The sequence below is a fragment of the Ostrinia nubilalis genome, chromosome 13 (assembly GCF_963855985.1).
Source record: "Ostrinia nubilalis chromosome 13, ilOstNubi1.1, whole genome shotgun sequence".
NCBI classification, from domain to species: domain Eukaryota; kingdom Metazoa; phylum Arthropoda; class Insecta; order Lepidoptera; family Crambidae; genus Ostrinia; species Ostrinia nubilalis.
Window position 1 is genome coordinate 15,168,131 of NC_087100.1, and position 13,038 is coordinate 15,181,168.

General features: G+C 37.5%; 2 protein-coding genes across 2 annotated transcripts in view; one reads left to right on the plus strand and one right to left on the minus strand.

Moving 5' to 3' along the window:
- LOC135077354 (netrin-3-like) overlaps window positions 1–13,038 on the minus strand; it is a 197,599-nt gene that overhangs the window by 131,768 nt on the left and 52,793 nt on the right. The window lies entirely within an intron of this gene.
- LOC135077714 (insulin-related peptide 4-like) lies at window positions 12,258–12,895 on the plus strand. The gene has a single exon (XM_063972283.1). The coding sequence runs from the start codon at window positions 12,283–12,285 to the stop codon at window positions 12,580–12,582; it is 300 nt and encodes a 99-aa protein (XP_063828353.1). The 5' UTR covers window positions 12,258–12,282; the 3' UTR covers window positions 12,583–12,895.

Consider the following 13,038-nt stretch of genomic DNA (forward strand, 5'->3'; position numbering starts at 1 on the left):
TACATAGGTAAAGAAAAAAACTCTCACAAAAACGCATTGAATTTATCATAATAATTTACTAACCAGTGTTTCTCAATTTAAGTGAATGAATTTTCTATTTTCAGAAATAAATGTCTTAAACCGTATTTTATCGTGATCAAAATGTCATTTTCTTAAAACACTTTTGCTTGAAGCATCTCACCGATCAGTCAGTTCATATTTTGTTAATGAGTTAATATTCTAAATGTAATTACACCTTACTGTAGTAAATACCTATGTATTTGTAAAATTATGCTGAATTAGCTGAGTGCACACTTTCACCAAAATAGGACTATAAATTTAACCAATTGGCTGTCCCCAGCCAACTAACTACAGCAATAAAAACTGACTGGTTGTTTGCATTCGATTATGCGTATTCGCGTAATGCATCGACTAGACTGCCCGTCAACACAAACATTTGTGCGAGGGCAATATATCAAGTGTCATTGGCAATTTACAAGCCAAACTTTGAATGTAGTAATATTAAAGTCACGCACCACATTTCAGTTCAAACTGCATGCAGTTTTACACCAAAAAGATTGAGTAAACTTTGACATTTTGTTCAACTTCTTTCGCCGTTAAATCCTGAATTAAAGAAACATTTTTATCTTAACCTTTTCCCGCCACAAATCAACACGTCTCTCCATTCAGCAAACAAGTTTTTTCTGACCGCAACATTTTTCCATTCAGCCAGCAACAATGCCACTTTCTCATTTCTTAACCCATCCTTTTCGATTCCTGATTCGATTCTGTATCGATAATTACGACTATGGAATAAATTACAGATAAGCGAGATGTATGGGTGGGTATTGATGGATCGCTGTGGGGCTCCAAGCACATCCTTCATTGTTCGTCTGATAGCTTTATCGGTTCTTAGTTCAAGTGAATCGGGAGGGTTATCTAGGGTTGAAGCGAGTGTCAGTTTGCGCGGAAAATGCACCGCCATTTTCATTGGCTTGTTGGAAAATAGATAGGGTCTTTTATTACTTTTTATAATGTCTGACAAGCATTTGCAACGGCGGGATATTGAAAACTGTTTCTCGGAGTGGAGTAAAATCTAATATTCATTTTCAATTCAGTTAGGTTACTTGTCTGAGAAAATGAATTTTAAGTTTCATTTCTTTTCTGAAGCTTATTTTAGAGGGGGACTCAGTTTATATATTCAGTCAATGGTTTCAATCGTACTTGAATGTAAATGTAATGAATGAAGAGATTCATTTCCTTTCACAGAACATGGTGAAAAACTTGGTTTAATAATATTTAGATAAGTACATACTCGAGAAAAACGCTTTTATTATACCTACTACATACTTATTATATTAAAAGATTATTACTTGTAAGACGGGCAATAATTTCAAGGTTCAGACTGTTCCTATCATCACTGCCTAAAGCAGATCTATTCCTTTAACTACCAAACAAATAACATTAAATTAGTCATCAATTTAACCCGCCAACAACCCGTGAGTCTAAATTAGCCGATAGTAAAACGAACAATCTTTCAAAAAGAGAAAACTGAAATGGCGGTCGATGTTCCCGCTAAATTGTCCGTGTGATGTCACGTCAGCCGGCACAGATGCAAAACGGCTAATAAAAAAGCGATTTGTCTCGTTTAGACGCGCTATTCCACTGACTGGCCAGTGTTTATTGTTAAAATTAGCGCGTCGGGAGTTCAGATGCGTGTTTATTCGATTTTTAAATGATCGATACTTGGCCACAATTACAGTTTACGCTCGTTTCAGGCACTGATTAATTCTTCGTATTCAAGTTTGCATAACACTGGGCAATTGTGACATTTATTATTCATTTTGACAAAACCTAACTTAGTTCCATAATAATAATGACAGTAGGTATAATATACTTTTGAGCTTTCGCCAGCAGCAAGGATTTTGTAAATTATAGTTAAGGTATGACACTGAAACTGAGTAAGTAGATATTAAATAGGTAGTAGGTTGATTGTAATTTTGAAAAAATATAAACACCTTGGTATGTAACAAAAAAAAATATTTCTAATTTTAAATTATGCCAACACCGTGCAATACCAACAATCGCGAAACTTTTCCCGCGTTTTTAAATATCACGTCCTTTTTTATCCGCGTACACGCGCGCACGCATTGTCGCTGCTTCGCGGCGCCGATGCTTACAATGCGCAATTCATTACTACCTGAAGCGTAAATTTTGCTTCGGCGCAATGCGTTATAGTGCTGAGGCTTGGTCGAAAAGTTTCGGCTTGGTGGCCGAAAGACACGTAGCCTATAAACGGTTAATATTGTTCAAAAATTTCATTATGTATAACTAAAATAAGATAATATTCCCATCTTAATCATAATTAGTAATGTTTCAAACGCTATAAGTTTCGTAAATTATTACATTGCTCATTTAATAAACGTTTGATCCGCTAGTCCGAAGAGACCTAGAGTACTTAATTTTTTAACAGAATTACTGTAATTAATAAACATAGCTCCAAGTGTTACTGCAGTTATTCAACTCAAGTGTGAAAGCTCAGAAAAGTATTGAGTATTGAAAGTAAAATGCAGTACTATTACGACTTCACACGAAGGAAAGCCGAAACTTTCGGCCGAAAAGTCCAAGAATGTGCGTCTCTATTATTTGAAAACGATTTCTACAGCCTGCCAGTGCGCAATGTATAAAATACAGCCAGGCATGCCGGCGGAGTATAATGTTACAGTCAGTTTGTTACCGTGAATCGAAGGGAAGGAGCTAGGGTTTGGCCACACAGTAAGTATGTAGAGATTCGTGTTTTCTATTTTTATACTTAAAAAAATGCAACTAAGTATTATGCATTTGGTGATAATTAGGATGATGAAAAGTATGCTGTTCTCTAGATACTTCCTCTGAACACTTCAAGCGCCGCTAACGAATCGAGACACAATAGAAATCAATTGTTTCGTTGTCGTATGCGACGGCTTGGGGTTTGATGGGTTAAACAGGTAATTATTGCATAGTTTTAGGGTAACTAATACCTAATCCACATTATGAACAATAAAATAAATACATAAATTTTAGTTTTTCTTCGGAAACGTGCTGAAACTTGAATTACTCGTTCATTGATCATTATATTATTAGTCAATATTTGGCTGAAAACTATAAAATTATTGTAAATCAAAATATTCAAAATGTACTTAGCTTACCTACAATTATTTTACTTAAATACGAACCTAAGCTGTTTTATCAAACTAAACTTACCAAAAAATAAACGACTTGCAAAACGTAGAAAAAGCTCGTTTACCTGAAACAAACAAAACTTTATCAGAAAGCTCATAAATCGAAAGCAGATAATATTAATTTATAGCCTCCACACTGCACTCGGTAAAAAAACAACAAAACTATGGAGATAAGTATGAAACGCCGGGAGGAACGAGATGGCTACGCCTTTTTGGCGCTATGTTAAAATCATACCTATCTTGTCTACGATTTATTTTGTATTGGAACTTAAACGATTTTAAATATTATATTTTATTATCTAGTGTCAGACTTAATAAACTTCTACAGAAGTCTGACATTCGTCAACTGGAGTACCTATAAGTAACATGTACTTACCCACCTACTTAATCCGAAGTACGAAATAAGCTATTTTGGAAACAAACGATAATTTAAACCGGTAAGCTCCTTCCCTCTTTTGAAAAAATACGAATGTTACGTAACTTAAAGTATACCTAAACATAAAGTAAAAACGCTAAATAACCATAAGGTAAACAAATAATGTTTAAATTCATTGAATTATACCAACATGGATATTAACGTCTACCCGCTAACTCTACTGCGGCGACCAGCGAAATGTGAAATTAGTTTTTATATGTCCCGTAATATGATTCGCATTTAAACAACAGGTAATAGCAGACATTTCGTTTGGGAATGCATTTTAGAGATCCCATGTTAAAAGGTTAAAGAAAATATTTGGTCATAATAAACTGTTAAAATAAGTGCATCAAATCATAAAGGTAGCAGAGAAGCGCTGGACGCAGGCCGCTACCAATCGATCAACACGGAAAGCATTGGGGGGCCTATGTTCAGCAGTGGACGTCCTATCGCTGAAATGATGATGATGATGATGAAGTGCATCATAAGATTAGATAGCTATTTTGAAGCCATAATATAATGCATCTAAGAAAGCTCTCTCTGGAGACTTAAGTCATAATATATGTCCATTTAACTAAAATAAATGCCAAATAAAAACAAAAAAATATCTACAACACAGCATAATCTTGAAAATAAGAAAGTGCCTATATCTTGACTTACAACTCACGAGTAGCAAACCACGCATTCGCCCGGAGCGTCAAACGAACTTTAAAACGCCTCGGATTTATAGAACTACAAAAAAATAAAACAAAATCAACAAATACGGGACTATTCCCACCTCTTGTTCCCACTGCTGCAACTCCTGTGTAGCCAGGATCTACAGCTTGACTGCCAATAAAAACCCAACCAGTGAAGATCAAGTTTGTCCCGGGGAAAGTTAAACTGCCAATGGACCCGCAACGAAATTAATCAAAGAACATAGGAGGAGTTCGAAGTTAGAACAACAAATAGTTTCTCACTACTTTTTACAATAGGCAGTTCACTAAACTTCCTTAGCGTTGCTTTTTTAATAAGTGAGAATAATAATTCGATTACGGAACCCACTATGAAATATACAAACCACACTTGTCAACTTTTTTGTTTACATTTCGGTATTTCGTATTAATGCAGCTAGCTCTCATAATAGAGCATTGTTGTCTCTGGGCGAGGCCCGTGATTATGTTATTATGTAAAATTACTTGATGATACACTCGATGTTGGTATGCGTTTTCAAAACTGCAAACATTGTGTACTTAAGTGGGCAGGTACATACCACTATCATCACACATCATTAGATCTAGCACAAAAGTTCCATTGAAATGCTATTTATCATGGGTTATAAAGTGAACGCCTCTTCTTTATAAGCTAAGATTAAAATTAAATTAATAACAAACTTAACATGATTTTTTTTGAAACCTTTTTTGTCTGTGAACTTTTTGATTCCTTTGCGTCATAGAGCGCCAAAAAAAAAACTCATTGCATTCCCGCGTAAAAGACGTTCTATTTTCAAACTCATAACAAAGCACCGAACGCGCTCCGATTAATTTGTCATACTATCATCGCTGCGTTCCGTTCTCTGTTTATTTTTATTATGCGCCTAATCTTCATCGCGGCGAAAGATTTATTACTATACGTTACGGGGAGAGCAATTATAATTCTGGCGGCAACGGAGGCGTGGAATGCGGTGGTTATGAATTTGTCCAGCCGACCGCTTGGCGCTCGCTTTTTTGTGTGAAACGGAACGCGAATCTCCCCTTAAAAAGGTTGAGTAATCTGTGGGGAAGCCAAGTGAAGGGTTGGCTAATTGAATTTTATCATGTTTTGGAATTTGCTACTGCTGTTTGTCTAGAAGGTTTAAATAATAATAAGTTGAGCTTCGAATATTTAGCGATTTGCTAAATTATAATTTACTGGCAGTGAAGACTATGTAAATGCTGTGGTACAGTTTTCAGATGTCTATATAAAAGTAATTTCGTTATTCTTTAGAGAACTTATTAACTGAGTTTCTTGTACCGCTCTTCTCATCACTGAGCTACATAACCTACATTATTGTTCCGTAGCAGTGATAGAATAATTATAAAAATGTATAGACGTGGGAAAGGGCTTTTGAAACGCCATGGCGCCAGTTTAAAAAATATTTTGCTTAGAGGTACGAGTATGAACGCACTAACGAACGATGTTAAAACGCTTCGTGTGGCCACAGCCTTATCTGTGTAACATTATAGAAACTGATAGTTACTTTGTGGTACGTTTAGAATGCATCGTTTCAGAATCTTACTTGTAATTTGTGTACTTACAGTTCTTATGCCCAAAACAAGTCGGCAGCAACTTTTTAAGCTCATGTGTACACAATTACAGCATCATAAGGTAGTAATTGCGCTGGATTCCCACTTACACGACATTCGAATGCAGACTGCCTACTTACGGCTTGTCGTTAAACGCTGGACCATAATAACAGGTACAGTTACCGGCAAATTATACAAGAACCTTCAAAATTATATCATTTGCTATTACCTACTTGACTGTGAGCATTCTTTGAAAATTGAAATCGAGAATCGACTCCGAGACTTAAGTTTTAAAATGGTAGAGTCTTGAAAAAAATGTTGTTAATTTGCATTCGTCATACGTTCGAGTTCTGTTAAGCCGTTTCACTTGATAAATGACAAATCACCCTAAGATGGAAATAATGTACGAAGTCAAGCTGTTCTAGGACTTCAATTTCTAACTTTACCTGGGACAAACTTGACCTTCATTAATTGGGTTTTTTTATGGCGGTCAAGCTGTAGATCCTGGCTACACAGGAGTTGCAGCGGTGGGAACGAGAGGTGGGAATAGTCCCGTGTTCTAGGACTTCTAGACATACACATTCCTAGGCATCTTAATTAGTCCAATAGAAGTTTTCCTAACTCAATAAGTTATATGACTGAAACTGGACACAAAAAACTGGCCACTTCTTGTAGTCAACTGTACATGTTTTGAAAGGATCCTCCTCATTTTATGGCCGCGTTTCCTCATCAAGACGCACCTCGATGGTTATGATTGTAATGAGGCTCCGACCAGTCTGAAGACACTGGATCAAGTTCTCCTAAACACATTGTTGTTATGAAGGGTGACATTGTGTTAGTTTCAAAATAGCACCTATTACAGCGACATAAGATGCCACCGTTCTTAGCTTGATGACAATAGTGACTGACTATACTGACAATAGTGACTGAATTTCTTGCGCTACTTCTTCTCAGCACTGGCCCATTTATTGTCCTGAAGCGTTGGTAGGGTTAATACTGAAAGTAAAAGTGCTTATTAAAACCCTACTTGCATAAGTAAAGGAGTTTTTTTTATGATGTGCGTTCTGATTGTTGTTGTTATTGTCTATCTATAGCATACTTACGACCACTAATAAATACGTAGGTAAATAGTACCATCATGTCTGTGTATAATTACGTTGAATGCGCTGAATTATTGTACATTTTTAACAACAATTCCAAACAACTTATGTTGCAATGAAGTAAAAACTACTAAATAATCGTTAAAAGTAAGTCAGTTATAAAGTGTCTGCAAGTAAATTAGAGCCGATTCTGTGAATTTTCTTTCACGAATGTATTTTGACCTATCATTCGTAGCATTGTTTTTGGGGTGTACCTACATATTTACTCGATTATCATCTAGAATTCTATAGAATAGTTAACTAGACACCAGTTCTTATACCATCTTGAAATAAACAGTATACAATAACAAAACAAGGTAGCACATTTTAACCTAACCTAAACACTAAAGCGCTGCGCATGATTAAATTCTTTCTTTTCTTAAGACTTAACCCACTCTCGCCCGTCGGCAAAGGCCGGTCAATCATATTCTTTCGAACGTTTGACGTAATTATCGGTTCATCTGTAGTATCGCGTGTTGAGCGGAGGCGGAGGTGTTAAGCGCCGGGGGCTTGTGAAACTGCGTAGAGTTCGGAGGGAAGAGGCAGCGGCAGATAGTCTTTTAGGGCCCTTTTACATTGCGACTTTTTGGCAGCGATTCAGTCGCGATGCAGCTTCGATGCAGTCGCAAAATATCTACGAGTAGGTACCTTTACACACACGCGTTACTAAAAACAGCGATACAATCGCAATACAGTCGCGCGACGGCCAAACGTGCGCAAAAAGTCGCATTCCCTGAAGCTAAGGATCGATTTTCGAACGCATTTCCTTTTCGCTTTCCAGAAAAACCTGTAGTTATTTTTTTCATTGTAACTTTTATGTTCTTTTAAAATGATGACAAAGAAAGGCTATCATAAAATCTTTTTGTCTTATTATTACTTGTGGCATAACAAAATGTAAGTTTAATATCTCCCAGGCCAAACTCTTTCCGTTTGGGCCACGTCCAAGCGCGCCGGCCACGAATGGTGACTTTAAGTGATCCGGGATCAATCCCGCCGTTAATGTGTTTAGCACCATTAATAAGGCCCATTGATCACGTAATTATGGGCTCCAATGATTGCTGACGAGCTATTAGGAGAGGATGCAGTGGGTTCGGTGAGGACGTGCGAGTCACTTTCTCTCTAGTTTGCTTATTCAAATTCAAATAGTTTATTCAGTACATAGGCCCTTTCCAGGGCACTTATACACGTCCCAAATATAGCTTGCCCTACCGCCACTTCGGGACAACATATGGGCTGGTGCCGAGAAGAAGTGGCGGAAGAAACTCAGTCACCATAAAAAATATAAAGAGTGATAGTAGCAGAACGACATTAGGTACATCAAGGTATGAAAGTAAATAGTAACATCTTGCGACATTTCGTCATCACAGCCCTAGGGCATTTTATACGTAGCGACATGAGAAGATCACGAAATTAAAAGTACACCATGTACTGCAAAAAATACTAACTGCTGTTTAACGCTGCAGCACTTCTTCAAACGCCTCTGGCAAACAACATACGCGTGTGACAACCCTTCACGTTTTCAAATAGGCAGCTTATGCGTGTGCGCCGTCTGTCAAACACGATGCAAGTAACGTCATCAGTGTGCCAAATATGTAAAAGACTTTAGGTGAGTAATCCGGGACTACCGTTTCCATTTCTATCGCGCTAACGGTGCCCAAATCAGAAATTAAGCGTCGGATAATTTATTGTGGGTGCCGGGAAATTATAATATCGATATAACATCAAACATTATTAAGGTAGTAAGTATCTCTGATTCAAGTTTTGCTGAATAAAATTCTCGCAACGAATTTATTTCAATCCAACGTCAACCGATAAAACTATCGTCAGAAGCATAGAATCATTATGATGATTCAAGCCTGCAATGTCTCAAACAAATGGAAAACATAAAATTCCCGTGTCTTGGTCGGGAATTGAATCCAGGATCTGCAGGTCAATAAGCCATTGGATGGCGCTATAGACGACTATCCATGCCTAAAAGTCATAATTAATGAACTTTTTCCATTTTAACTCCCTAATTGGACTAGCCTTCAATAAATCAACGTTATCAGATCCATTTAACGAAACACACGGACAATACAGCGTCCTGACTCGACGCCAATCGCTTTGTGGATAGCGACTGACTTCTGGACTCTATTCAGATGCCATCAACAATCAGTTACAAATTACTTTACAAGCCTTTTTGTGGTCACACAAGTTACATATATCGTGGTTTTGTTCATTTTTTGAGGAAAATGGGACTGAATTTGTAAAGCTGAGTTGCACCACCTAACTTTAACCGTAACTATAAAGATAACCGGTGTTTTTCGTATGGAGTTCGATAGTTTTTTGCCATTTGTTGTAGTTAAAGTAAGATGGTGCAACCCAGCCTAAGAATCTTTGTTTGTTAGTTATGTAAAAGTATCTCTTGATACTTTTACAAACACAGATCCAACAAAAATATTTTTACGACTACAAGTCTTACATTACATACTCTACGATTTATCCAACCAGTTTTTTTGACCACACATTAACGTGAGATTACCTAAATAAATCTATACTTCTATACTATCTATACTGATATTATAAATACCTAATCATAAAATTACAGCTACCAATCCACAGTGCAGTTATAAATGTGCAACACGCGCTGCCCTCCAGTTATAGCCCCCATCAAACCGCGTAGACAAAATTTCCAATTTCGTAGCCCATCACTAAAGTCATAAACGCGACTATAAAATGCGTTTTCTTGTCGTAAATATTTCGAGTTATTATCACGTTATACCTTTAATTACGAGAAAGAAGTGTGTTGCGTTTAGTAAATATCCAATAAAGTAGATGTAATGTAGTTTCTCTAGTATTTGAAGGCCTTTATAAGAAGGTTAGTATGGCTACCAGAGAATGTCCAATACTTCAACAATCCCGGTCCTTACTCGTACTCATCCGTCCGTACTCATATCTACCTGGTCCCACCTAGCATCGAACCCATGAGTTCTATTCGTCGCATCGGGCCACCAAAGCTTTTGAACAAGGAGAGCTTTTCGTGTGTTTTTACGGGATTCTTCTGAGCGTAGTCTAAATCGTAATAAAAGCTCATCACAACTTACGAGTGCCTACTAATGCCCGATTCGACCAAACTTTTATCCGAGAATAACTCCTGGTATAACTGGCACATTGACGGTATCAGTATAAGAAATATGTCAAAACTGACGATTTATTCTGAGAATATTTACTCTTGTTCGGTCGAATCCACCCTAATACTACTAACAGTGCTATAACGTTGGACACTAACGTAAACTTACGCAAACTATATTGAAAAATCCCGCGTTAAGGATTCTTATATTATTATCTCCTTCATTAATATCCATTAATTAACGGCAAGTTAACAAGCGTGTCCGAGTGTTTACGGCCCTTTACGGATGTTTACGGCTCTCGTAAACACAAATTACGACACTGCCCATCGGCTTTTTAAATTTTATTATCACAACGACTGCGCATTGTATTTATTTATCTGTAGTTCATGTTAAAAAGGCGATAGTCGATGCGAAATCACGATTGCCCTTTACTTACACTGATACGAGTATTATAATAAAGAGGGAAGATTTTATTGTTTGTATTTAATACTAGCGGCCGCCCGCGACTTCGAAGTTTCGAATTGTTTTCACCGTAAAAACTATCCTTGGACTTCAACGAACATATAAAAAAGAATTGGTGAAATTGGTCCAGGCGTTGTTGAGTTATGCGCTCACCAACACATTTTGCAATTCAAACTACTGAACAGATTTTAAAAAATCTTTCACCATTTGAATCCTACATTATTTCTGATGAACATAAGCCGTACGAAGTTCGCCGTGTCAGCTATTATATTTGATAAGTACCTAACTTTAAAGATAAAATTGTAAAATGATCAATTATGTAAAACTGTGCTGTGAAGAAGCAATTTCAGCCACTCCACCTACATAAAGGCTGTGTTAGCAAGTGTCATACACCCAATTAGGTAATATCTACAGCAGTCATAATGAGGCGTCGTAACACCAAAGGCTGTTATTGAGGGCTATAAACAGTAAACACATCTCCAGCGTATTGGGAAAGAGTAACATGCCGTTAACACGAGACGAGAGTGATAATGTGCGCAGCTGATTAGGGACAAACGCTGGCTGAATTTAAATTAGAAATGGTAGTTCAAATGCTTTAAATCCTGAACCTCGTGTAGCCTTTTAAACCTTTTTATCTAATGTGTCTGTCGTCATATAATTTACACTCTTTCTTCACGATATTCAGCAATTCCTTTAATGCGTAAATAACAATTGTTTAGGTGAATGAAAATTACTTATCTGCATTCAATAAAATTATCAGTCATAAATACAAATTAGTCTTTATTTACAGCATCACAATAGAATATAATGGCAGCTACAATACGTCTAGCAGTAGGACAGCAGTTCGTTCAAAGAGCAGGCTTTTTCGCAGCACTCGGTCACCACTCCTCTCTTACCCCTGGAGCCTTGTAGAGCCATCCTCGGGTACGACCATGTCCAGTAGTCCAGGTCTCCAGTATCCATCCCAGATCTTTTTCCCACAGAGTCTTCAGGACAGAGGTAGGCAAGAGTATCAGCCAGTCTCCTCCCACAGTAGAATTGAGAAGACGTGTTGCTTGAGACGAAGGAGAAGCAGACGAGACCAAACAGGAATACCAGAACCTTCGTGGTGTTTGCAGATTTGTAAGATGGCTGAAGAAGTCAAGATCTTTTCAGACTGTACCTTATCCCGAAATTTTGCTCCATTTTATACCAAAACCACACCATGAATATTCAATTACTATATTAATTTATTCAACTAGGTATTAATATAGGCTCTTCCACCGACTCCGCTTGCCATGGATAAATATTATCTTATCCAGACTTGGAGCTTTTTGCAATTATATTTCCATGATAAGCCAAAGTCACTCGGAGTATTTTTAGAGATTACTTATCGAGTAAAAGAGCTATTAGAATCTGATGGACAGCTCACCCATTATCTCTACAGACATATCGCCTTTCGTATTGTTTTTCTGTATTTAGAAATGCGTAGGTTGGATAACGTCTGTCACATCGCCTTAAGACAAAGCTGTGCTCACACAGGTGACTGCTCGTGACCTGGCGATAACAATGGGTATGACGTCAAACTCCGAATTCCCGTAAATGCATCCCGCAAATAATGAATATTCAAGCGAGCACGGGTATAAAAGGACGAGCCACCCCAATCGCCTGCTCAGTTGACTCTTGCACGTGCGCCGTTCGTGTTGGGTCACAATGAAGCTGCCTGCAGCCATGTTCCTGATCATGGTCAGCGTGTGGCTGCCAGTAGGTGCAAACTCTGCTCAGTACTTCTGCGGCAGAACTCTGTCCAATGCTTTGGCGAGTCTGTGCCGGACACACAACATCGGCAAGAGATCCAGCATGGATGTGGTTGTGAACTATATCCAGGAGACCGGGTGGCCCTGGTTGCCTCCACAGGCTAAGGCCTTCAAGAAGAAGAGAAACGTCTCCGGGGTGGCCACTGAATGCTGCGAGAAACCCTGCACCTTTGACGAACTGCTCGCTTACTGTTAAAGTATCCTCTCTCCTCTAAAAGTCCCTTTATTATTCCTACCTCTTAATTTACTTATTACTGTAATCTCTTCCAATATGTAAGCTTATTAAACAATTTATTATTAAACTCTGGATGTAATTAAGATTATCTTACTATGTGTTTAGGTGTAATTAACATAAGGTCGAGCCCGTAGCATAAGATTAGAAAGTAATTAGTAGTGAATATAATACTCTCATGTAAATATTCGTGGATATTATCTTACACCATAGATTGTAGACCTACTTATCTGTGTTCGTTTATAAGTAATAAAGTATATTATGTAATCCCCGATAACCTTTTTTATTTTAAATAACGTTATATACCTTCTTGATATCATTTTACTGTAAGAATTAGTCTATTTTCCAAAAAAATATCTACTACTGCTATGTTAGATCGCTTTACTGCGTCACAAAGCAAATTAAAAGTATTTAGAAAAG